A 24,142-nucleotide genomic window follows, 5' to 3' on the forward strand; every position below is an offset into this window, starting at 1 on the left:
AGCACATTTGGCTCTGGTGAAGGCTGAGCAGCAGCCCCGCTGCGAGGGGGTTAACCAGCTCCCTGCCAGCCCGAGCAGACCTGCTGCTCCCGGGGAGATGGGGACCAGCTGTGCTGCCCAGCGCTGGGGCTGGAGGAGAAGCAGATGTCCGTGCAGAGGCGATTATGGGGGATGTGATGGGGCCCGGGACTGAGCTGCCTGCAGCTGGGCTGCAGCACCAGGTGATCCCAGCTGCAAATTGAGATCAGATGTGGGCAGCCTCTCTCGCTAAATAAAAAGCTCAGGGCTGCTGCTTGGGCTGGTTTTGCTCTGGTTTGGGGAGGAGGGGTTTTTAGTGCTGCTGGGCCTGGGGTGGCTGTGGTGACCTGCAGAGTGTTGCGTGCCTTTGGGAGACCTCTGCTTTCTTTGGGCAGCCCCTTTGCAGCCATGCGCCCTGCCTGCACCCTGCCTGTGCCGGGGGTGCCTCTTGCTGGAGCAGGAGTGACACGGGAGCTGGTGGCTGGTGTGAAGAAGACCAGGTTGGACTTGGAAGCTGATGCAGAGCAGCAGCAAGTAGCTCAGCCCCTGCACTTCCTGGGTACAGACAGTAAGTAGGGGATGGGGTCCTGTGGCACCTTTGGAGGGTGACGAGGAGCACGTTGTGTTGGGGTTCCTCTCCTTGCTGGTGCTCCAGGCCCATGCTGGACCTACCACAATGCTGGGGTGCTCCTTGTCCTGCCTGAGGCTGGGCTGGCTCCAGGCACTGCTCCCTCAGGGAGGCATCTGGAAAATCTTTTCCCACAACCAGGAAAGCTCCTGCTGGCATGTCCAACGTGGAGGAGCTGTTTCTACTCCAGTTTTGGTAGGTGCAGGACCAGGCTGGGGACCCTGCTGAGACTCTCCCACCCCAGCACCCACGTCCCCTGGGTCTGGCCTCAAGCAAGTGCCTGATGCCACCTCCTGTCTGTGGGAAGAAATGTCACTGGCACCCACCCAGGGCCACGATTCCTGGGGCACCTCAGTTCCTCCCATCCTTGAACATTTGGTAACGTGGCACTGGCTTGATCTGGCACTAAACCAATACCTGCCCCTCCCTGTGCCCCCAGAAAGGTGGCTGCAGCAGTAAGAGTGGGAAGACTCTGCTGGAAATCCTGCTGGGGCAGTGATTCGAGTGCTCCTGTGGAAGGAGAACACTGTGAAGTGAGATGGAACCAGCAAAACAGCTACTGGGGCGGCTGCTGGACTCGAAAAGCCAGTTGGTTTTGCTCAGCACTGGCTCTCATAGCTCTTTGTACAAGCAGCAGAGAAATACCAGTTTCCCTCATGCATCTAAAACTGGTCCCTGCACAGCTCAGGGACGTCCCTGTCCCCCCGTGCAGCACTGGGACTGGGGTGGCAGGAGCAGCTGCAGGGCAGTCCCAGGTTTGAGGGGTGTGGGGTCCTAGTTGGTGCAGATCCAGTGATGGGGAGCAAAAAGCACCATGTTTGAGAACACACAGTATCAAGCAGGAAAGGAAAATTCACAAAAGCTTTTATTGCTGGTGAGAGAGTTCTTGGTGAAACACTTCTGACACAACACCACTGCGCTGCTCTTTAAATAGGTTGTGGGTTTTGTTTGGTTTGGTTTTTCTTGGCTTTTTTTTTACCCTTCATGCCTGTAACATGACCAACGCTTTTCCAGACATGTTTGGTGGTGGCAGGCTACAACTAGCATGCTCATAACTGTCCTCGTTTGTCTGATGCAGACGCGGTTTTGCCCTTTGGGCTCAACAGCTAATCCAATGGATTTTTCTTCCCCTAGAAATAGAGCTGTGCGGTTGGCGCATTGCTGCTTTATTGCCTTCGCAGAGGTCCTTCCCTTGGAGCCTGGGCAGCACCGTGCTGGGAGCGAAGTGGGAGGACTGTGGGGACTCTCCTTCTCCTGCAAATCCCCTCATGCTGCTGGCATAAGTAAAAAAATGGGTTGTGCCAGACACAATTTTACTCAAAGGGAATGATTATTCTGGCCGAGGCCCACCCTGGCACAATCCATCAGAAACCTCACTGTCAAACATCAACTACAACGTACACATTGATTAATCTACCCAAGTCAAGGAGTTGTGCTGTGTCTGGTGTCCCAAAGCGAGAGATTTGGGCTTCTGCAGACCACAGGAGCTCTACAGTGTACAGATCTCCAAGAGGTGGCTCCAAGATTTTCTTCTTTGGGTACTAAACACTGCCTGAAGCACAGAGCAGTGACCGCAGCTGTTTACTTCGTGTCACCCCTCTGTCTGCAGGAGGGTCACCGCACAGCAGCCCTCTCCACAATTAACCTGGTTCTGACAGTAAATGAACCGCTGCTGATTGGAATCTTGCTGGGACTCTGGTCCTGAGCACGCCTGCTGACTCCCAGTCTGAGATTTCCGACTGTTCCTTGGGTGCTGTTCCAGCTTCTTCAGTGGTATTTACGCCAGCGATGACACTCTGGGGACAAAAAGGACAGTGTTAGCACAGTGCTGTGCTGGGGGATGAGGTGACAGCGTGCTCTGCCCAGCAGTGACGAGCAGAACACCGCAGCCTCCTCTGCTTCTCTCTCTCCACAGAGCTGCGCGTGAGAGTGAGTGCTGCTGGGGAAACTGCCCCAACACCAGTAAATCCCTTGTCAGTTATGAGTGAATCCAGAGAACGGGTGTTCAGTGCTGGCACATTTCCCTCTGCTTTGTGCAGGGTTTAAAAGCACTTCTGATGGTTTCTAGTGCTCTCCAGGGAGAAGCTGTGAATCAGCAACTCTTATCGCCACCTTTATTGCTGAATTCCTCTGCCTACCTAAGCCAGGTCAGTTTGCTGTTCTCTGAGCTCTGATATTAGTCTTAACTGTGAAGTATTTAAACTATTTCAGAGTTTGAATTAACACAAATGGCAAGCAGACTTTCCACCTGCTGCAAAAGGAGGAATTGCCTGAAATAGGACAGACAGCAAGAAGGAAATCTTACTGAGGCGCTGGTAACTCCAGGCGTAGCTGAGAAGGCAGTATCCCGCCAGCAGCATGGAGATCCCGGCTGGGCCGCCCCTCTTCACGTTGATGTATTTGTTGTAATAGCTGCTCCAGGCTGTTGGAACAGAAACACCAGGGTCAAACCGTGCATAGGTCTTACAGGTCAGCGGTTTCCATGTAACTTTCCAAAGCCAAATGGTTGGGGCTATTTATTTGCTTCTTTTTATAAAGATCTAGACTGGACACTTGGACCAGGCTGTAGCAAATCAGGTAAGCGGGACAATTCTGCTGTGAGAGCTGGGAATTCAGGCTCACCTTTCCGTGCTCCTCCAAGCAGTCCCTGGGCAGAAAGCTGTCGGGTGGCCAGCCAGGCGGGCAGCTCCCCCAGCCGCACGGCCAGCAGACGCCGCTCTGCGAGGGGACCTGTGTAAGGGGAAGTCAGAGGTAGGAAAGTGAGGGTGATGTGGGTGCTGCTTGTGTTCCCGGTGTGGGGGGTGAGCACAGAGCTGGTGTCTGGTTTGGCTGCAAGTGACGTGGGTTTGGGACTGACTGCGCAGAACATAAGAGCGAATTGTCTCTCCCACAAAGCGAGTCCGGCTCTGCCAGCCCGAACATGTAAGAGCCTGACTCAAACATCAAAAGAAATGTAAACCCTAGGTTTTGCGCGCTGGAGGGCTGGACAGTTTAACCTCCTTGGATCCCTCCTGCATCATTTGCTGGACCAGCCCAGCAGCTCAGCACTTCCCAGCCCTCCTCTTCCATTCCCATCAGACGGTTTCGCCTGACAGCGCAGTCAATCTCAGCAGCAAAGACTTTTGTTGCTCACATTACCTTGCTGTCCCTCTGAGAAACTGCCCTTTGTCTTCACTGTGATCCCCAGGTCTTCTTGGGAAGGATTCCCTGGAAAAATACTCAGCCCATGATAAGTAGGATGTAAGTCTGGAAACCACTCCAAGCCCAGGGCAGGGGCTGGGGACAGACAGATGGATTGGCTTTTGGAGGTGCGGAGCAGGAACTGGTGCAGCGCCAGCTCCGTGTCCCTCCTCGCGTTCAGGATGGGCTCGGAAACTCCAGCCATCTGCTCCTCGCTCTCTTGAAGTGTCTGTGTGCTGGTTAGGTAATTTTTGGACGTCCCTTTGTTGTGACCTCTGAAGCCCTCTGTCGTTGATGGATGGAGGCTCTTGGTCTGCAAAGCGGACAGAGGGGCTTTATATTCCACACCAACTTCTCGGTACATCTGCTTCTCCTCTGTCATGGTTTTGTCTGGTCCCTCCTGCTGAACAAGGTCACTGGGGCTATTTCTGCCGTCAGCATCAGGGGGACCTTGAAGGACAGGTATTTTTGTTGCTTTTAACCTACTGCCTCTTACTCCCTTTGAGCTCGCAGACATGCTCTCAGCAGCTCCAAGGCCAGTTGTCTCTGTGTTTGTGGTCTCTGGAACAGTTATTGCCTCCCGTGGGTCGGGCTGGGCTGTCTCAGCGTGGTCAGCAGCACTGCCGGGATCCGGCCCTTCCACAGGCCCCTGGGCTGCGCTGGAGCTCCCGGCCGAGGCGCCTCCGCTCCGGGAACCGCTCTTGTCCCTGATCACCCTGGCGCGGTGCTTCTCTATCACTATTTTCACTCCGTCACTCAGCTTTTTGGGTATATCTTTGACCTCTTCGGGGAGTAAATCGAGGCACCTGGCCACATCCTGTACCGAGGGCTCCACGTTCCGCTCTGTGCGGCGGCGCAGCCCGGGGCTGAACCCTCCACCCTGCGGGGCCGGGGCCTCCCGGGGGGCGGCGGCGGGCAGCCCCTGCCTCACACCGGGGCTGGGTGGCTGCTTGCTGCTCTTACCGGCCCCTCCCCTGCTGCCTGCCCGGGCCGAGCTCCCGGCCTCGGGGGGTCCGGCGGCCAGGCCGGGGCCTAGGCCTGAGCTTGGGCCCGAGGCGCTGCCAGGGGCGGAGCCCGGCGCGGCCTTGCAGTGCGGGAGGTGGGAGCGGAGCCGCTTGAAGGGCCTGCGGCAGTGCGGGCACAGCTCCCGGCCCGGCGGCCCCGCGGCCATGGCCGCTCCGCTCCGGGCCCGCTCCGCCACCCGCCGCCGGCCCCGTGGCGCCACCGCGCATGCGCACGCGCCCCGCCCCGCGCACGTCGTGACGCAGGGATGGGCGGGGCGCGCGCTGCGCCTGCGCGGGAGGCGGCGACGCCGGAAGCGGCGGTTGGAGCCGAGCGGCGCCGTCTGTGCTGAGCGGCGGGAGCGGCGGGCCCGGCCAGGCCTGAGCCGCAGCGCAGCCTCTTGCCGTGTCCCGTCCCGCCTCGCAGAGCTCAGCCCAGCCCGCCATGAGCTGCCGGCAGCCGCTGCCGAGCGAGCGGGGAGCGAGACAGAGGTGAGGCACGAGCCGCGGTGGGGGAGGGGAGCGCGGCCTGAGGGGACGCGGTGGTTGGGGAGGGGGCGAGGGGCCTGCGGGGCAACCCCTGGGCCACCGGAGGGGGTTTCGGAGTGTGGGGGGTATGTGGGGAGCAAGGGAGCGGGGCTGGCGGGCGGGAGGAGGGGGCGAGGGCGGGGGGTGGGTTGCCCGCCCGGAGGGGTCGGCTCTGCGGGGATGGGGCTGGGAGGAGCGGCCCCCGCTCTCCGGAGGGGGTTAAACCGGAGCTGGGAGTGCGGCGGCGAGCGCTAAGCCGGGGGGCGGTTGGCTGCGTTCGGGAGGTGGAACGGGCACCGGGAATGCGGAGGGTGCGGGGGACGGAGGGGCCTTTCTCGGCTCGGTGGGGCCGGGGAGGAGGCGGGTCCTGTCTGGACAACCAGGAGGACCCTTGAAGCGGGTGGGAGCTGCTGTGCTGTGGGTGCCCGCAGCTGTGGGGCGGCAGGTTGGGCTGTGGGGACGGAGGTGTTGGGTTTGCTTGTGGGCTGCAGGTGTTAAATAAAGAAGGCTGGCTCTTGTGAGAAGAGTGGGCCTGGGAGAAGGAGGAGGCGATGGGCTGAGGGATGGGGGAGCGAGGAGGCAGCTCCTGCTGTGGGCGTGGACCAGAGCCCGGCAGCTGAGTCTGCTGCAGGAGCTCGTCTGTGAGGAAGGATTCAGTTATAAATACCTCACTTGAGTCTGCTTTGACTCATTTTCAGATGTATTAATTTTTAGCAACCAAAACAGCACCATCTTATATTTTGGCTGGTGCCTTGTGTGCCACGGTCCTGGTTGACCTGGGGTGCTTGTGTGGTGGGAAAAATCACTTTATATTAGTATTAAAACTCTGCGGACAGTGGGAGATGTTGGTTCACAGGGATTCTAGGTTGTTGTTGTTGCTCAACTGCTGCAAAGTAGCATTGACGTCATAAGAGAGTGGTGAGTACATCAGAAACAGGGAAAGATTTGTCTTCTGCGAGATGTTTTCTGACAAAACTTTCTTTCCGCATGGAAAATAATGTTGCTCAGGAACATCACTTGACATAAAATGCCATCAGAGTGGAGAGACTAGAGAAAGTCAGTGTAGGCACTAACTGCAGAGTCATGTAAGCAAGATGAACGTAACTGGGTATTTATTGAAAGTGTGGTCGCTGCCGCTCTTCGCAGGTGCTTTTCTCAGCCTGTCAGATGTCATTCAAAGCCTCAGGCTTATTTTCAGACGTGCCTAAGTTCTGAGAGCAGTTGCAAGGCTGAGAATTGTCAAATGAGTTTATTTGGAAAGATGCTCAGCACTGGTTTTAATGGTAGGTGTGAGTCCGTGTCCCATAAACTGATATGAAAACATCAGCCTGGCTGCTTTGTGAGAAATGTGCTGGTTTTATCCCAGTTCTGTAGAGAACAGCTAAAAAGAGAATATGAATGTTCATAGTACATCAGAGGTTTAGATACATCAAGCTGTCCTGCTTTTTTTTATAGAGTTGCCTTTAGAGAACAAAACAGAAGGTATATCAGTAAGTTGATATTTTTTTTTCTCCTTTGTCCCTAAACTTTCTTCAGGAAGCGGAGACGGAATGGCCCTGAGGATGATGGTCACGTTCCCCAGACAAAGCGTACTACCAGGAACACCGTCCTTCAGGACTCCTGGGACACTGAGGTGAGAGCCTTCTCCAGCTAATTCAGTTTCCTTCAGTGCTGAATTTAAATAACAGTTGGAATATTCTGTGAAATTTTATTCATGGAGAGTAGTTAATGAAAACACTTTTTTTTTTTTTTTGCTTTGTGTGTGAAGTCACGAGGCTTCATGCTGTTACATACTTCAGAGGTTGAAATCTGTAAAACGTGGTTTGGAAATCAGCATGTTTTCTAGTGAACCTGATTGTCTTTGGCCTCAATATTTCTGTTAATATATTTCAAATATTGATGTGTAGCACCTGAGTGAAGATACAAACAAAGCATTTGCTGCCCGTTTCAGTTCTGCTGTCTGAAATGGGGTGTAACGTACCCAGAACCCAGGAGGTGACTGGGGGGGGTTACAAATGCGTGTGGTCAGTTGGCCCGACCGTCTACCCTTCTAGCTTTGCATTTACTGCCGGTAACATGGTTATTTGTGGTGGAAAGCCAGAAGGCATTCCAACGTGAAGTGCTGGTTGCAAGCGGTAGTGCTTATCTGATGTTTAAAAAATGCTCTGATAGAGCTCAGCAGTTAAAGCAAGACTTACTGGTTCACAGCTCAAACACTTGAACTCAAACTGTTAGATTTTTACTCGTATTTGTCATGATCCGTTGCTGGACGTGGAATAAAGTGTCTCTTATTCTCTCATCGCTCACATGACGAGTGTTCTAGGCTGTGCAATTTGCTACCTATGAGATTCTTTTTTTAAAAAAATGCTGATTTCCAAACTGCTGCCAGATTTCCTGAGTTGTTGCCTGTATTAATCATCTGAAAATCCACTGTATGCATTTCTAATGAGCTGTGTAGCTCTGTTGCAAAATGTTTATGGAGAGGAGCGTGCAGAGCAGAGGCTTCCTCCTGGTTTGTGGCCCTGAGGTTAATGAAATGGGTTTCTTTTAAGATTTTGAAATATCTTTGTTTTTTGTACAGCCCTCTCACTCTGAAGATTGGCTGTAATGAATAATTACAACCTATTGCAGTTATATTGAGCTATTAACTATACTTTGGCTGCAGAAAATGTTTTGTGCTATGTAACTTCAAAGAACTTATCTATTATTGTATGGTAATGTCTTCAAGTTTATATTTAAAATGATACAGAGCTCTGTATCCCACCGTTCCTTTTGTGAGGGAGACTTTCTTTTAACCTTTATATGTAGCTGATGTGATAGTCAGAGATATTGTATGGAAAATGCTCTAACAGCTGAGATGTTCATCATGAGGAATTCACTGTGGTGACAAATGTCCCTGGTTCCTATATCGTTGTTTTGTCAGAAGTAGGACTTGCTGGGATGAAGTCATTTTTGTTTCTCGAGTATAACGGGTAGAACCATAAATATTTGCTTGACATCTGACGCTCAATCACTTGTCCAACAGGTTAAACACCTCTTCTCCGTGTGTAGAGTAGTTAATGGCTAAACGATCTTTGTGGCGGGAGGAGGAAGAATTTAGTGTGGAACAAGGGATTGAAGTAGGAGTAATGAAATTAAGAATATCAGGAAAAACCTTCATGGTGAGTGGCAGAAGCACCTTTGCTTGTCATATAAACACTTGGCATTTGGGCAAAGCCGCTAAAATGCAGAAATGGCACTAGTCATGTGGTAGCCACGCAGGAGCGGGTGACTGAGCTCCGTCCTTCAGGTGGTTTGCTTTGGGGTGGGCACGAGCTGCCGGCCCTGGCACCCAGGCTAACGTTAGAGCTCTGCTTCATGCATGCACTTGCCTTGTAAAAGTATGTGTTTAACACATGAAACCCCGGTGTGCAGGCATGGAGCATCTCTTACTGCTGACGCTGAAGTGGAGGAATGTGCCTGCTGGACACAGATCTAGAAAAGTCAGTGTTCCCTTTCTTGAGGGAACAAAATTCACTATGTTGTTTACTGATGAATAAAGGGTTGCTTTTTTTTCTTGTTTTCTTGGAATGTTGGATCACTGAATGGAGCATGCCCAGAAATTCAAGCCATGAGATTAAATCATATTATTTCAATGTTTCTTTAAGGACTTCCTGTGCCAAATGGAGAAGTTCTTGTGCTTATAGTGCACAACTGCTTCCGATTGATGGCACTTTGAAATTCTTGGCCATTTGTAATACTTGTATTTAGTTTCCTGATACTTTGCCATTTGCAAAGGCAGCTCTTGCTGATTACAAGTCCTCACGAGCTTTAGGATCTTGAAGGAGGAGAGAAGGTGCGCGTAGGAGCAATTTGTAACCTTGAAGAGCACAAGAGGGGAGAACCACTTTTCACGTCAGGGCACACACACACCTGTGTGTTTTGTGCCATATTAGCTAAAGTACCGATGCCTTTTGCCTACCTTCAGTTGAAAGCTGTTTTCTCTTACGGAGTGTGTTTACTTGAGAATATAAATCTAGTATGAAAATCAGGCAGCTGTATTACTCAACTTGAACCTGGCTTTTGTCAGGATACCTTTCAATTATTTTTTCCTTATTCTTCACAGCTGACCGCAATATGTGTAAGGTGAAGGGAGATTTTTTTTTCGTAGTGGCAGGCCAGACATGGGCTGTTTTGCGATGTTGTCCCTCAGTCCCTCACTTTGAATCCTTGTGCTTGTGTGAGCTGGATCCAATGCAAAAGGATGTCGCTGCTTTCCCCCTAGACTGTCCTTTACCCAGGGCAGGCACCATCCTTCGCTCTGAGTTTTACAGAAGGAAAACTGATTCACTTCAGCCTCTCTCAGCACTACATCTTGGCAAATTGCTGTAATGATGTGCAGTTATAAATTTAGCTGAATCCCTTCCTCCTCTCCGCTCATTGCTGCACATGCGTCAGGTCGGGCAGAGTTGTAGCGGATCCTCCGTGGGAACGATGAGAATCTGCACCCTGAGGAATCGCCGGCGAAAAGCCCTTTGCTCTGGTTTTCCCAAGGAAGGAAGGGAGTCTGCAGTGCTCTGGGTGACTCTATTCCTTCCTGAATAACTTCTGTAAAACCTCATATCTTGTGGTTCCTCTTTGTTACTCTGCCCGATGACGGGATTCCCCGGAGCTCAGTGGTGCCCCCGGTTCATCACGGAGGTTCTGACGCACGGCAGCAGTTGCTTCCCTCAAATCAGAGTTTTTGTCTAGCGTTGCAGCTACACCACTCCACAGTGTTACACTATTGAGGAAGGGCTGGCCTTAAATTCTGATTAAAACCAGATTACACCTCTGTTAAACTCATCTTGAAAGATTTTTGAGAGCAGCAGAGACCAAACAGCTGTTTCTGAAGTTCCTGTCATAGTGACTGAGATGCTACATCACAGATCAGCAGGTTAATAAATTTAACAGGACATTTGTTCGGAAATTATTTACAACTTCTATAGCTACTTGGTGTGATGTTAAGAGGAGTGAATGAGTCAGATAAACCTTGAAGATGCACTTTGGGTGCTTAACGTACTGGTAAACTTTCATTGGGCTACTTTCCTTTGCCCTTTTGCTGAAAACTGTTTCATTGTGTAGATGCCTGTCGTTGCTGACATGATGACTTTAAGGATTCTTTTTTTGTCTAATTGTAGTCCAAATGCGTAACAGAATGTGCACCACAGCCTGGGGAAATGGTAGGTCTTTGATGGGATTTGGGCAATAAACGGGCTTCATGTGCTAGTGAATTTTTGCATTAGAGAAATGGAAATAAAGAGGGTGTGACAAACCAGATCTGTCAACAGCCTTAGATGTAGGAAGCACGTCCCAGGACACAATCTCTGCTTTAAAAAAAATCAGATATGCATAATATAATCGTTACTAACCGCTCTAAAATGTTTGTTAAGATGCGAAACTTTAGCAGTAAGTAATACTAGGTTCTCATTTTGATTTTTACCTTGATTTTCAGAAGGTGGCTGTAACGAAAAACAGTAAGGAGCACAGACTAAAAGGAAACAAAGTGTCCTGTGCGGTGGGTTTCTCTCCAAGGCTGCTGTGACTTGTTCAGTTGCATTTCAATATCTGTGCTTTGTGCGAAATGCAGTGGTCCAGCAAGCACTGTTTCGTGGCTCTCTCTGTCCTGCTGTGTTCTCTCCCTCTCCAGCATTAGCAGCTTTAGGAAGAGGAGCTCGTTGCTCCTGTAGTTACATCTGCTGCTTCCTCAAGATTGACTTCACATGCATTGCATTGTTTTCTCCTCGCTAGCTGAACTAACACACCAGCGCAGTGCAGCCCAGTGCCCTTGCCTCGCTTGCTGTCCTACAGAACTGAAGCATTTTCGGTGCTTAGTCAAACAAGAAATTTATCTGAATAGTCACGATCAATTGTGGAATCGGTGCTGTGGGGTTTCCTGTTGGCAGCCAGATGTGGTCGAGCTCAAATATTCATACAGGGCCCTCCTGGGCCTGTCTCACTGCTCACTGGCAGACCTGGCAGGTGCGATTTGCACCATTCTTCAGATTTACTCCAGAGCGAGACCTTCTGGATGTGGTGCTGACTGTTAAATTACTGTGGGCTTCTTTAAATTGGGCTTCCTCTGCTGTGGCCACCAAGCTTTGACTTCTGTGGTTTTAGATTAATACTTAACAAAAATGTGTGGGTTTTTAGCTGCTGTCCCTTACGCTGGCTGCTTTTGTGAATTGACTCCTTCTGGGATGGCAAAGCTGCCATTCTGTGATTCTTAAGCACTGAAATATTTGTAGTGTTGTCCTGAACAGCTTAGCATACAGTAATGAAATATTTCAGCTGTAACTAATGGAACCTTTCACAAGCAGCCCTTAAAATGGTGTAAACCAAACAGTTTTATGTCTTTGAAACACTGAAAATGATGGCAAATGCTCTTCCAGTCATGACCATGAAATGTGCTGGCAGATGAGCCCTGTCCTCTCTGCGAGCTCAGTCGGGAGCTGTCTTCTCTGCATGTGGAAGTCTCTGATACCTGTCGCTCTTTCCCTGTCCTGTCCAGTAAAATAATTTGTTATGGGAATTACCAGTTAACATTGCAGTCCCAGTACTTCGCTGAGAGAAGAGTAGTTGTATGTATGTCATGGTGTTCAAAGACTTAAAATGGGTATCGTGCTGCGTTTGATTTTAACAGCCTGTTGCTTTGGATGCTTCAGATCTCATTTTAGAAAGACCTGACTTGTAGGAAAATGCTTTGCATGGTGCTCACCTAAAACACCTGCTGGAGCAGAAGCGATAGGCTTTTCCTCATGCCCTGCCTGCCTTTACTGACACGTGCAGTTCAGTAGGAATGTTCTTTATTTTCCAATTCTCGGATGAATTCAGCAAATTCACTAGTGCTAACGTGGGTCATGGGGGCAGAGCTGGTGGGTATAAAACCAGAAAGTTGCAATCCAGTGTACTGGAGGTCGGCAAAGCTCCAGGTGAAGGCTTGCTCGTCCCTTCAGCTTTGTGTTGGCTACAAAGGAAGCTATAAACGCCAAGAAAGCACTTGGTGGATTTATGTTAGTCCATCAGGCTGAACGTGAGCCTGCAAATCTGGAAGGGAGGGACTTACTGTAAAGCTGTTTTGCTTAACCAAGGTGTTTCATTACAGACAGGAGAGAAAACGGTGTGATTTTGCTGTTAACCTTCTCTTTGTCTCAGTCCTCCAGCAGCGATAGCGGCAGCAGCAGCAGCAGCTGTAGTAGCAGTAGCATCAACAGCCCCGACAGAGCGTGCGGCGCAGAGCCCAGCCTAAACCCCAGCCTTGCGGGATCCGGCCCCGTCTCCTCCCAGTCCTTCCACGAGCAGTCTGCACTAAGCCGAGGTCCTTACTTCCACATCAACCAGATCCTGAGGGAAGCCCATTTTCACAGCTTACAGAGCCGGGGCCGCCTGCCCACATGATGACCCAGCAGCTCCCTGCCTTCTGTGAAGGGACAGCACTGTGTAGCTTTGATATTTCAACTTAAAAGTTTGTTAAAATGGAATTGCACAAAACGCCTGTTGCCTTTTCAGTCTATATTTGAAATAACAGGTTAACAGGAAATTGTTTACTTGTGGTTTGCTGCACTATTGCAATGCAAGAGGGGCTTTGAAGCAATTTTTATAGGATTCTTTTTGGGGTGGCTCTACAAATACATGTCAAGAGGAGACCGAGGAATCCACATCTGTGTTGTAGGATTGCAAAATGTTCAATTCCAATTGACTGCCTAATCTGTTTGTTAGCAATTTGTTGCTTTATGTAAAGTTCTCTCAAACGTTCATCTTCAGTTTTATAAGTCTTTTTTTAATTTCAATAAACTAGTAAAAAATTTATTTGGCAACAGAATTTTTTTGAGCATTTAGAGTTAATACGACAATAAGAATAGGTGCCGTCCCTGCAATCCCTTAGGCCTGCCCCAGCTGCGAACTTTCCAGCCAGCGGAGTGTGTGATGAGCCTCATCTCACTTGATCTTTACTGCTGTACTGAAAATAAAATGTGAAACTAGAACCAGGAAAGCTCAGGCAGCTGTAGGTGAAATGTCAGGTGCCCGCTGGGTTCACAGCAGATTTGTGGTACCTATGGAGAAAAGTAGAGAGTAGCCTAGGGAGGGGTCTTTGAAGGAGAGGAGACTTACATTGCTCCAATACCCATTTCTAGTTGTGAAATCTTTTGTTTTCTGTTACAGGGTGTAGGTTGGTGGTTTTCTTTAATTTGACTTTAATATTAACAACTTCAAGGTACAGGAGGTGCCAGAGCAGTTACACCTCTGTTCCAGCAGCCAGAGGGCAAGGACAGCCCTGACCTGTGCCTGGGATCTGGCTGAGGATGGAAAAGTTCTTCTGACCGTACCAGCGGAGGTGTCAGTGGTCTCGCCCAGCAGAGAGAGTCATCTTGGTGAAGACGAATACACAGACAAACTTTTCATTTTTTATTGTATCACTTGGTCATGCCAGAAAGCCATCCCAGCTTGAAGAGAGAAGGTGCAGCCGTGTCGTCCTCCTCGGTTACAAGCTGCCTGAACAAGGAGCCGGGGCGCAATGCCTCATCATCTGCTCTTGGGAGTGCAGGAGCTGGGACCTGTTAGTTTTTAAAAACAAAAGCATCAGTAACTATTCCAGCATACCTTTGATTTACTCCGCACCCTTGTCTAGAGTAGCTGCAAGGAGGCAACTTGAGCTTGAACTACAACTGAAGCAGCATCACTCCTGGGGATTAGTGACAGTTCTGAGTGGCAGAAGCACACGCCTTGCTGTTGTTAGCAACAGGTAACTCTTCAGATGTCATTCAATGCTCAAAAAATATGAAATTCTTCTGAACTGCATGCTGTTGCTCTCAGAGCAAGGGGATGAGAGCATGGGAGACGTGCAGCTGCTGCCCTCAGAGAGCTGTTCTTGAGTGACTGTGGACTTTTAACGTCTCCAGAACCGTTTTAGCACCAAAGATGGAGCAAACATCTGCCAGGGATGCTAAGAAGTGGGACTAGCACGGAACGTACGTGTGCCACCGCAGCAGGCGAAGGGAGTGGTAAGAGCGAGTCAAACATCACTGCACACTTCTACACCCTACTACAGCGGGGGTGGAAGAGGCAAAGAATACCTTCAGTGGGAAGCTCTGGGCTTTTCAACAACCCTTGTACTATGTCTGGTCTTTAATCCTTCTGAGTAACGGAGAACAAGAGTTGCAGAGTAAACTCCAGCATCTCTGATTAAACCAGACCTTTACTCTTCTGTCCCAGTTGAAGAGACATCACCTCAGATGGATTATTGGGTTAATAATAGCTAAAGGAAACAGATTACTAATTAGTGCTTCCTGTAGCAGTGAGGTATTCCTTGGCTCTCTCAATCCTCCATATCGAGAACTCCATCTAGGCAGATGTTTTTAAACCGGGGGAAACAGCAACGATGGTTGTGTGCTGGTAAAAGCCAGGACAGCAGCGAGCCCTGGCCGAAGCAAAGCCACTCTGCTCACACAGGCTGAAATACCCTGGCCCGGCTTCTTCAGGAGCTACAGTCAGCATCGCACTGCAAAGGAGTTCACAGAATTAGCTGGTGTCCTTCAACAGTTCCTGCAGCCATCTTTAGGTGAATTGTCTTTTATGCACTGATCTCTAAATGCCTCATCTGTGTAAGTCCTCGCTGCATTTTCACAGTGGTTATTGCTTGTGTTTCACCACAGAGCAGCGGGCGCCAAAAATACAGGGGCTGTTAGCAGAGGGGCTTTTTTGAGAGTCATGGGGAAATCCAAACCATCTTGTGCTATGTTGCCATAATGGTTCTCTCATTTTACAGAAAATAAACATCAGGTTAAATATTAACTGTTTGGCTACTTTTTTCTTTCCTTGCAAGCTCTAGTGTTGGTGGGATAATGAGCACCGGCAAAAAGTTAGTACAGCTCAGTTTTACCAACCTGAACTCTTTCTGTGCTCCTGGTAGCGGACTTGCTCTTTCGCGAGCTCGACATACTCAGCGGCAGAAGCCCAAATCTTAAGAGATGGAAGAAAGAAATGTGGCCGGTCAGAGAGAAGCAAAAATTCCAGCCCTAATTCCCAGAGAGCCACGGGGATGCGGAGAAGAGCCAAGGACCTCACCGGATCTGGCTGGCTGCTAACGGGAGGATGTTGTGGGGCTCCTGGGAGCTCAGCGCACCGCTCCTGCTCACGTACTGGTTCTCCGTGCCGGTCAGCAAGCCGAAGAGAACCTGGAAGGGAGGACAGAGCCGGCTGTATTTGGCGTGGTGGTAGAGCTGACACCACACGCTGCTGCTGAGCCTCCTGGCACACCAGTGACTGGTCTTCAGTTTGAACATGAAGTGTCTCCCTTCCCCCTCTAACTCTTGGTTTTAATTGGCGCTGCTCGTTATTACCACAGTTGAGTTCTAGGCCCATTTCAGCACTACTTAACCCAATTAGTGTTGCCCAGGCTCCAGTGAATCCTGTTAGATAAAGTTCAGCCAACTCTATGCACGATTATGCGCAGCACAGCCAGCTCAGCGAGCTCCTTTTATCTCCAGCTGGCATTAAACGCTCTTCCCACTTCTGAGTAAGTGCCAGTCGTTATCTTTAGGCATTAAGCAGTTTATAAAGCCACCCCAGCTGCCCTTCAGAATGTGTTTTGCAGCTCTGCTTCCCAATCCATCCCTTTTCCCTGGACTTACGGAGGTTCGCTGAACCAGGCGATTGAGGTTGCTATTCAAGTGGGGAGTAAAAACGTCTAAGTCAAAGGGATCTATGTGTCCCTCCAGGAAATCTGTCACCTTCTCAATCCTGCAAGAAGAGCAGAGTCCTGTCAGCGGTGACATCCCAGCAATGGCTGCTGATGCCAGCTGGGCGGTTTCACTCAGCGCCCTGGAACACCGAAGGATTTGCCCCTAAGAGGTGACTGAGCAAAAGGGGAACTACTCAGCAGAGCAGCAGCTGCCAGAAGGGTTTCCAGCTACTCCACAACCTGCACCATCAGCTGCAGAGGAACCTTCTCCCTGCAGTACGACTCAGAGAGAAGTTCTCAAGACTGGAGCACACACAAGGTTTTTAACTCTTGGCTGGAAGCTTCACCGTCTTCTCCAGGAGCACCCGCTGATGGGACCCAGCCCGCTGTCTCCATACTCTCAGCTGCAGAATCCCACCCCTCCTCCTACATTTTGAGAGTGAGCTTAGTGTTGGTGAAGTCTGCCCTTCTCCCAAAGGCACTGCTCCCGCAGGCGTTGTTCTCCTGCCAGTAAGGATGTTGGTTTAAACCGTTTTTGGGCCCCACAAACTACTGCTGAACCCCAGAACTGCACCGCACCTGGAGTCGTGTTTGATCCTGCTGCTTTTCGCTTCCTCGCTCTTTGCCGTCAAGATGATACTGAGGTACCGCAGGTCGTAGAGTAACTGCAGAGCTCTGTTCTGGGTCATGGGGAAGGTGCCGGCTTTCTGCAAATAGGACATCGAGACAGGGCTGCCAAAGGACTGCTTCAGGGGAAATGTTCAACAACACCAGCACCAAAAACAACCCACCTGACCGAAACGTTCTGAGAATGCAGCCTGGTGTCTGATCCCTTTTTGCCTCATATTTTGGGGAGGCAGGGGAAGAACGAACTCACCCTTTCCCTCTCTCACAGGCAGATGTTTTCTGTTCTGAGGAGCAGGAGCGTACGCGTTGCTGCGTGCCCAGCGACCCTCCCGTCCCACACCAGCTGGAGCGAGGGCTGATCCTGCTCACGTACCTTCTCCTGCTTCTCTTCCACAAGCTTTTCATAGGCAGCAAGCACTTCTGCCATGCAGGTCCTCAGTAGCTCCTGCAAGGTGACTTTTGGAAGAGTGTGACCACCGACCCGGTTCATCTCTTGGCACAGGCTGAAGAGGAGGCACTGGACGTACCAAGATGGCTGTTGAAGAAAACAGTGCGTTTTCATGTGGTCTGGAAGCTCCGTCAGCTTTATCAGCAGCACATAGTTTCAGTTCTCATGATGTGAGCTTCCTACTTCCTCAGCAACCACAGAGCTCTGCCGCTGCGACTCGCCCACCTGGGTTTTATTTACTGACACCAGACTCCCGGTTGTAGCAGTCCTCAAAGTCCCACGAGTACTTTTACCAGAGGTACTCACCCGAGTGTAGTCAGAACAGAATTGCTTCTTGTGCCTCTTCTGTCACCACAGACCTTGCTCTGACAACCTGCTACCTGGGCTTGTTATTTACTCCCTCAGTCCTTGGCCTCCCAGCTATCTTGAGCTCTCACCCACCTGCTTTTTCCTTCAGAGTCAACAAAATTCACCCTTTAAGGTTCACTACAAGAGGCTGTTGCCCTGTCCAGCCCCGGTGCAGCCCCAGCACCCTCTTCTCCCTCCTCTTTCTCACTGTTCAGTCCTGCACCCTTCGGGTCTTGTGGGCTTTGCACAGTCCCACTGTTGCAGCCCAGCCCCAGTTTCCAGGAGATCTCTCTCCTGGGCGCTCTGTGTGTAAACCAGGCACAAGTCTTTCTTTGGCTCAGGCTAATCTTATTCATTTGAATATACAGCAGCAACTGTCTAATTTCCTTCCTCTGACCTTAGGAGGTATCTCAAAGAGCACAGATGAGCACTGGGGAGCGTTTCCCCTGCGCTCCTACCACCAAGCAAACCCCACAGCAGGTCAGCACCATTGGACACAGCAGTGGGTTTGGAAACGAGCGCTCTTCTCCTCCCAGCAGACTGCTTCTCTGTGTTTACCGAGAGGACGTTTCTCATACCTGCACAGGCAGCCGGATCTTTGATGTCACGCTGTTTCCAGACTCTGTCTCCTCCTGAATTTCGATTTCATCCCAGCTGGTGGCTGTGGCCAAGACAGAGCCAGCCGTGTCTAGCAGCAACGTGCGGGTAAAGCACTGAACCAGACCCTGGAGTGCAAAACAAAGCACCCGGTCACAGCCAGCTCTAACGGCAGCACCAAAGGACGGACAGCCTGCTCTGGCCCATGGCACAACCTCCCGCATCCCCCTGCCGCTCCCAAAGGGAATTTCTGAAGCCCATCCTGCCAGATGCCACCTCCTCTGCCTGCAGCCTGGCCGAGCTCTCGGCAGCGCTGATCGCAGGGAGCTGAACGAGCGGAACCCGTGCAGGAAGCAGCTGTGATGAAAGAAACAGCTCCTTACTTTGGTGACAGCCGAGCTCCAGATCTGGTAAGCAAGCAGGCTGTGCTGCAGGAGCTCTGCCTTCACCTCCTGCCACTTGGCCTGCACGGGGGTCACCTCCTGGGCTTTCCCCTTCCCCAACTTCTTGCCAGAGCGCGTTTCCTTCAGTGCCATCTCCGCGCTGCCTGCCTGGCCCAGGATGCACTGCTTGAGGTGAGGGCAGAGCTCGGGCAGGGACTGGCAGAGTCTCGCCATGAAGAGGACGGCGTTGAGTCTGGCGTCACTGGGAGCATCCGCCTGCCCGCCCAGCAGGCTCTGGGCGCTCTGGAGCTCTGCATGCACACAGCCCAGCGTGTGCTGGATGCAGGCGACGCACCGGTCGCGGAGCAGCCCCTCCACCATGCCGGCGTCAGCATAGCGGTTGAAGGCAGAGCGCGGCTGCAGCGCAGGAGCGGCTTCCTTGGGGTCCGCGGGCAGGTAGGACAGGAGATCATCCAACCTGGCCTTCAGCTTCGAGTCCAGAGCCGAGCAGAAGCTCTGCACGCATGGCGTGAGCACCTGGGCCTTCATGGACAGGCCGCTCTTGGCCAACTGGCCGCGGTTTGCCACGTTGACCCACGCTGCATCGGCAGGGAGGTCGCTGGAGCTCTCCGACCACAGGAACAGGGCCACGTTATGTTCAAACTGGATGTGCTTGCTCAGGGCGGAGGTGCCGGGGTTCACTTCAAGTTCCTGCAGGGCTAAGGTGAGAAGCTGTTTGGAGCTGCTTGAGATGGAGTCAAACGCTTCTTTGGTCAGTGTCTGGAACAGAACCAGAGGAAAAAAAACACCACCTTTTATATGTGCCTCCTGCAACTTAAAATACAGGCTTAGTGCTGCTAACAGGCACCAGTGGAGTGTTTGAGACAATAGGAGGGGGCGCAGAGCACAGCTCCCACCTCCAGCCTGTCCAGGAACAGCTGCTGCAGCAGGTCCTCCCAGAAGGACACCGGCTTGTCCAAAAGGCGCCGGCACACCGCCTCCCAGTTCTGGCTCACGGACTCGCTGGTGAGCAGCTCCCACACCGCATCACGAATCCCCGCCAGGCCTTTCATGCTCTTCACGTAGACGAGCAGGTTGCTGACCCCAGCCCTGATGTCATCACTGCACCTGAAGGCAACAATTCACCTCAGTCTGACTTGCTCAGACGTGGCCCCAGAGAAGGCAGGAGGGGACATCAGGGGAATTCTTAACCTGTCGGGAAGAGGCTCTGCCTGCAGAATCACCTCTTGGTGAGGCAGCTGCACCCTGGATCCCACCCTGGGGCCCTGCAGGAGAGCCCCGTGCCGACTGGCAGGAACCCCAGGCTCTGCTGGGTGCCGAAGCTGGGAACATAGCACCCCAGGAAAGCCGGGGGTGGGTGGGGGCTCTGGGGAGGGTCGCTGGGGAAACGTCCCCAGGCCAGCAAGCCCACCACCGGGGCTGCAGCTGGTGGTGGGGACCAGCTGGCTCCATGGGATAACGAGATGGGGCTGACGAGGCTGTTAAGGGGCAGGCAGGGCCTGGTTGTCCCATCCACAGGGCACAGGGGAAAGGGGTGGAGCTGGTGATTCTCTAAAGGGGCTTTGCCGGCCCTGCTCACTCCGGGGAACAGCAGCGAGGAGGAAGGAGGTGCTGGATCAGCGGCTGAATGAGCCAGGTAAGGGATCTTCCTCTCATTTACTCTGTGCTTATGGTAAATAAGGCACTGTAGAGCAGCTCTAGAGAAATATCACTGTGCAGCCCAGGTGGTCTGTTACATCAGGGTGTTACTGTCTGGCTGGCAGGATGGTTTTATGCTGCTTCTAGCTGTTTTACTGCTGGAGAGAGGGGATGCTGGGCAATAAACTGGCAGAAGGTGCAGAGTGAGGAAGCAGGTGAGCTCGGGTTTGCTTTGCGCTGCTGCCTGCACACAGAGGCCGCGTGGTGTCTGGGGGAGCCCTGCAAAGGGGGACGTGGTCACACTGGTCACACTCACATGGCGATCCACTGCTGCAGCGTCTCTCTGAGGTAGTCCTGGCTGATGGGGTGCACCAGGGTCCGCAGGGCTGGCTGGAACTCCACCACGGACTCCGGGAGGTACCTGAACCAGCTGCTCAGCTTCACCTCCTCCTCCAGAACCCCACCTCTCCCTGCAAGCACACAGGGTTGGGGGAGTCAGCCCAGCACAGGGTGGGATCTCCTGCCCGCAAACCCTGGAGCTGCACGGGCGCTCACCTGCAGGGTGCTGGCCCGTGGTGCTCTCCAGGGTGGAAAAGAGCAAACCGCAGGGCAGCGCGGGATCTGGCGGTGTCCCCTCGGGCAGGGTGTAGAACAGAGCGTGTGCCTGGTACAGGGTAGTGGTCAGCAGCTCCATCAGTGAGCACACCTGAGCTTTTATACCTGCACCTGCAGAGAAACGCCTTTCAGCTGGGGCAGCCCCTGCAGAGCTGTGTGCAGCCCCATGTTTCAAATCCTGCTGTTGTAGTGAAACCCTCCAGAGAAGGGCTAGAGGGCAAAGGACTCAGCCCCAGGCACCACCTGCTTCCCCACTACAGATAGGCTTGGCTTAAGACCCTGAGTGCTGTTAATTTTTGCAGCATTTTACTGCTGTGGCAAAACTCTGCCAGCAGTAGCACGATGTGGTTGCATCCCTACCATCGTGAGCTTTATGGGACTCCCTCAGCCGCTCTTCTGCTGGGCAGGAGGGAGATGAAGCGAAGGGGGTTACCCTGACTTTAAAAAGGAGGCACCCTGTGGTACTGACCGTGGTGCGGCTGGTTGAGAAGCTGCTGGATGGCCAATTTCCTGGCCAGAAGGAAGTCGGCGAGGGCCTGGCGTGGAGAGCTGTCCTCCAGCAGCATGATGGCACACAGGGCTTCGGCCGCCGCCTGGTCCGACACCATCTGGCTCTTCAGCAGGGACTTGCTCTCCTGCAGGATGGTGGATCTGGCAAGGGAAGGAGGTGGTCACTGGTCTCAGTGCTGGACCGAGGGGTTCAGCTGTGGTTATGTAATAACCCACAGAGCAAGGAAGTTATTTTCCCCAGGTGGACGTGGGACTATCTGGATGTTACGGGGCTGGGTAAGGTGTTCATGCCCCATGGGGCAGGGTGGCTGGCAGTGACAGGGCTGCAGTGGGACTTTCATAGAGCGCCTTGGGTTGGAAGGACCTTCAAAGATCATGGAATCAATTTAGTTGGAAAAGGATCATGGAGTCCAACTATTACCCCACTCCTGGCACTGCCCCATGTCCCTGAGAACCTCATCTCTGTGTCTGTCCAGCCCCTCCAGGGATGGTGACTCCAGCACTGCCCTGGGCAGCCTGTTCCAATGCCCCACAGCCCTTTGGCGAAGAAATTGTTCCCAAGATCCAACCTCAACCTCCCCTGGCACAACTTGAGGCCAGATCACCCAGTCCAACCCGCTGCCATGGGCAGGGACACCTTCCACTAGCCCAGGCTGCTCACAGCCCCGTCCAGCCTGGCCCTGACCACTTCTCATGCCGGGGCACCCGCCACTTCTGGAGAAGTGTCCCAGCACCCTCCTCCTACACCACTCCAAACCAGCAGCCCCAGCCGCTGGCCCACCTGAGGTGGCTGGCGGTGGCCACCTGGCGCAGCAGGATGGGGAAGCGGGCGAGGACGGGGCCGCCGCGGGCCCGGGGCGCGTCGAGCTGCAGCTGGCGGCGGAGGTGGGCGCCCAGCAGGTGCAGCCGGGCGGCGGGCAGGTACCGGCCGCCCTCCACGGCCCCCCACACCTTCTCGGGGACGTCCAGCAGCAGCTTCAGCTGCGCCGCCGCCCGGTAGAAGCTCTGCTGAGCCGGCGGCCGGGCCTGGAGGAGGGAAACGGAGGGTCAGGGGGGGAAAGAGAGGGTTTCCCGGCTCCCCCCCGCCCCGCCGCGGCCCCTCGCCCCCTCACCGTGGCCGCGGGGCCGGGCCGGGCCGCGCCCCCCCGCTGCAGGCCCCGCACGGCGCCCAGGAGGCGCTCGGCGCTGAGGCGCATCTCGGCGATGGTGTCGGCCGCTTCGATGAGGTCGCGGTACCGCTCGCCCACCATCTGCCGCAGCTCCTCCCGCTTCTGCTCGATGTCGGCCCGCAGCCGCCGCTCCACCGCCCGCAGCTCGGCCGCCGTGTGCGCCTCGAACAGCGCCTCGGCCTCCGCGGCCCGCGCCGCCATGGCGGGCCCGCCACGCAACCGGGGCGGCGCTGACGTGGACGCCGCCGCCGCCATCTTTGGGGCGGGAAGGGGAGGTGTCTTCCGACATGGCGGCGGGGCGGGGCGCCGCCATCTTTGTGCAGGGCAGAGCCGCGCCCTGGCGTCGTTGCCATGGCGACGCGGCCCGGGGCAGCGGGGGCGGAGAAAGCGCCGGTTTAATTTTTTAAAAATTTTTTATTTATTTATTTGGCTGTCCGTTTGCCCGGGCGATGGGCCGGTCCCCGCGGCCTGCGGGTGCCGCTCTTGCTCCGCGCACCCCCAAGATGCTCCCAGCCGAACGGCGCCGGGCCCATCTGGTGTGTTTTCTAATTAAAAAAAAAAAAAAAAAATCATGCCGAGCGAAAGTGTGTCTGTGGGAGGCACAGCTGGAATGTACCCACTGGAAACAAAAAGGCCCCTCTGAATGGTGTGGGGTTTGGTTTGGTTTGGTTTTTGCTTTTTTAATGTAGCTCCACCTTGCAATACCTACACTTCCCATCGCCTTGCGTCTTTTCAGCCTGCGGAGGCAGGATAAAATCAGCATGCTCTGGGTTTTGTTTGCAAAGTCTTCCCTGGGCAGTTGCTGCCTTTCTCCTTGTGAAGAGTTTCTATTTTCTGATGGAAACCCAGAGCTGTCTCCATGCACGTACTTGTGCACACGTGTAGATAAATCCGACCAGGAGAACTCCCTGGAGCTAATACACGCATTGAGCACCTGATGCTGACTCAGGCAGCTACAACACAACGTAGCAACAAGCCTGGTAATTGTTTTCTTACAAATGTTTGTTCCTGGAGGAAAATCCTGCCCTGGCCAGGGGAAATGTCTGGGCAGGAGCATCCAGCTCCGCGGGAGATGCTGGTGTAACGAGAGCGAGCGGTTTGGGGGGCTGTTGGAGCTTTGCAGGTAGAGATTGTCTTCAAATCCTGTAAAACTCGATGTTGCAAATTGGAAGGGAAAAAGAAAAAATCCTAGGTGCTTTGGGGCAAAGGGGTTTGTTTGCATGGAAGCTGGTGGTGGCAGAGCTGACCCGTGCAGATGCTCGGAGCTGGACTTTCAGTTTATATAATAGCAGAGCTAATTTCTTCACACGGGTGTGTTTACGTACGTCTTTGCTAACCACGCACCCTGCACACGCCCCATCGCTGTGCTGCTCCCTCCAGCAGATCAAACCTCCAGCGATGGCATTTTACCTGTCCTGATCTTATCAAAACCCACCCCGAGGTGTTCCTGTCTTGGGAAGGGTCTCCTTCCCAGCTGTTCAGACGGAATTTCTGTGACCCCTTGTACTTGCAGAGCCATTTGTGGTCGTGTTTCGTGTGTGACCCGTCTCGTTCAGGGGCTGACAGTGGCACAGACACGTCGGTACCTCAGTGTGCGGAGTTTGTGCTGACCAGGGAACAAACTTGTGGGTTTTTGGGCAACTCTCCTGTGGTGTGGACCCTCCAAAGCTGGGACCACCCCATGGGTGAAGAAGCGGGTGTGTTGCTTGCCAACAAGGAGATGGATGAGGGG

At 53.0% G+C, this 24,142-nt stretch overlaps 3 protein-coding genes across 7 annotated transcripts; 1 reads left to right on the forward strand and 2 right to left on the reverse strand.

Moving 5' to 3' along the window:
• Positions 1–1,513: 1,513 nt before the first annotated feature.
• On the reverse strand, positions 1,514–5,042 carry MTNAP1 (mitochondrial nucleoid associated protein 1). Its single transcript, XM_065647922.1, has 4 exons — positions 3,785–5,042; positions 3,269–3,376; positions 2,952–3,068; positions 1,514–2,442 (listed from the first exon to the last, which is right to left on the reverse strand). Exons 1-4 carry the CDS (start codon positions 4,995–4,997, stop codon positions 2,414–2,416), a joined length of 1,467 nt encoding a protein of 488 aa, XP_065503994.1. The 5' UTR covers positions 4,998–5,042; the 3' UTR covers positions 1,514–2,413.
• A 93-nt stretch (positions 5,043–5,135) lies between these two features.
• On the forward strand, positions 5,136–13,869 carry VCF1 (VCP nuclear cofactor family member 1). 3 transcript variants are annotated; one of them, XM_065648200.1, is made up of 4 exons: positions 5,136–5,319; positions 6,892–6,988; positions 10,515–10,556; positions 12,529–13,869. In XM_065648200.1, exons 1-4 carry the CDS (start codon positions 5,273–5,275, stop codon positions 12,769–12,771), a joined length of 429 nt encoding a protein of 142 aa, XP_065504272.1. In that variant the 5' UTR covers positions 5,136–5,272; the 3' UTR covers positions 12,772–13,869. The 3 variants fall into 3 exon arrangements, with proteins under 3 accessions (XP_065504272.1, XP_065504271.1, XP_065504273.1); XM_065648199.1 differs by lacking the exon at positions 10,515–10,556 and adding an exon at positions 10,829–10,891; XM_065648201.1 differs by lacking the exon at positions 10,515–10,556.
• On the reverse strand, positions 13,767–22,641 carry COG1 (component of oligomeric golgi complex 1). 3 transcript variants are annotated; one of them, XM_065648196.1, is made up of 16 exons: positions 22,354–22,618; positions 22,023–22,267; positions 21,201–21,382; positions 20,672–20,842; positions 20,433–20,586; positions 19,375–19,585; positions 18,458–19,237; positions 18,056–18,202; positions 17,055–17,216; positions 16,846–16,965; positions 16,634–16,761; positions 16,005–16,113; positions 15,439–15,548; positions 15,258–15,333; positions 14,834–14,872; positions 13,767–13,928 (listed from the first exon to the last, which is right to left on the reverse strand). In XM_065648196.1, the coding sequence occupies exons 1-15, from the start codon at positions 22,609–22,611 to the stop codon at positions 14,849–14,851; spliced, it is 2,877 nt and encodes a 958-aa protein (XP_065504268.1). In that variant the 5' UTR covers positions 22,612–22,618; the 3' UTR covers positions 13,767–13,928; positions 14,834–14,848. The 3 variants fall into 3 exon arrangements, with proteins under 3 accessions (XP_065504268.1, XP_065504267.1, XP_065504270.1); XM_065648195.1 differs by lacking the exon at positions 14,834–14,872; XM_065648198.1 differs by lacking the exons at positions 14,834–14,872; positions 16,846–16,965 and having other exon boundaries at positions 22,354–22,641.
• Between the last annotated feature and the right edge of the window lie 1,501 nt (positions 22,642–24,142).

Source organism: Caloenas nicobarica, chromosome 18 (assembly GCF_036013445.1).
Source record: "Caloenas nicobarica isolate bCalNic1 chromosome 18, bCalNic1.hap1, whole genome shotgun sequence".
In the NCBI taxonomy this organism is placed as follows: Eukaryota; Metazoa; Chordata; class Aves; order Columbiformes; family Columbidae; genus Caloenas; species Caloenas nicobarica.

Bases quoted from the DNA above. Each gene is read 5' to 3' on its own strand.
- VCF1 (XM_065648199.1), top strand. From the start codon at position 5,273: ATGAGCTGCCGGCAGCCGCTGCCGAGCGAGCGGGGAGCGAGACAGAG. The intron at 5,320-6,891 runs GTGAGGCACGAG...AACTTTCTTCAG, and splicing joins GAGCGGGGAGCGAGACAGAG to GAAGCGGAGACGGAATGGCC. The intron at 6,989-10,828 runs GTGAGAGCCTTC...CTTGATTTTCAG, and splicing joins AGGACTCCTGGGACACTGAG to AAGGTGGCTGTAACGAAAAA.
- COG1 (XM_065648195.1), bottom strand. From the start codon at position 22,611: ATGGCGGCGCGGGCCGCGGAGGCCGAGGCGCTGTTCGAGGCGCACACG. The intron at 21,383-22,022 runs GTGGGCCAGCGG...TTCCCTTGCCAG, and splicing joins GCCACCGCCAGCCACCTCAG to ATCCACCATCCTGCAGGAGA. The intron at 20,843-21,200 runs GTCAGTACCACA...GTTTCTCTGCAG, and splicing joins TCTCAACCAGCCGCACCACG to GTGCAGGTATAAAAGCTCAG.
- MTNAP1 (XM_065647922.1), bottom strand. From the start codon at position 4,997: ATGGCCGCGGGGCCGCCGGGCCGGGAGCTGTGCCCGCACTGCCGCAGG. The intron at 3,377-3,784 runs GTAATGTGAGCA...CCCCTTACACAG, and splicing joins TTTCTCAGAGGGACAGCAAG to GTCCCCTCGCAGAGCGGCGT. The intron at 3,069-3,268 runs GTGAGCCTGAAT...CTGTTCCAACAG, and splicing joins GCTTGGAGGAGCACGGAAAG to CCTGGAGCAGCTATTACAAC.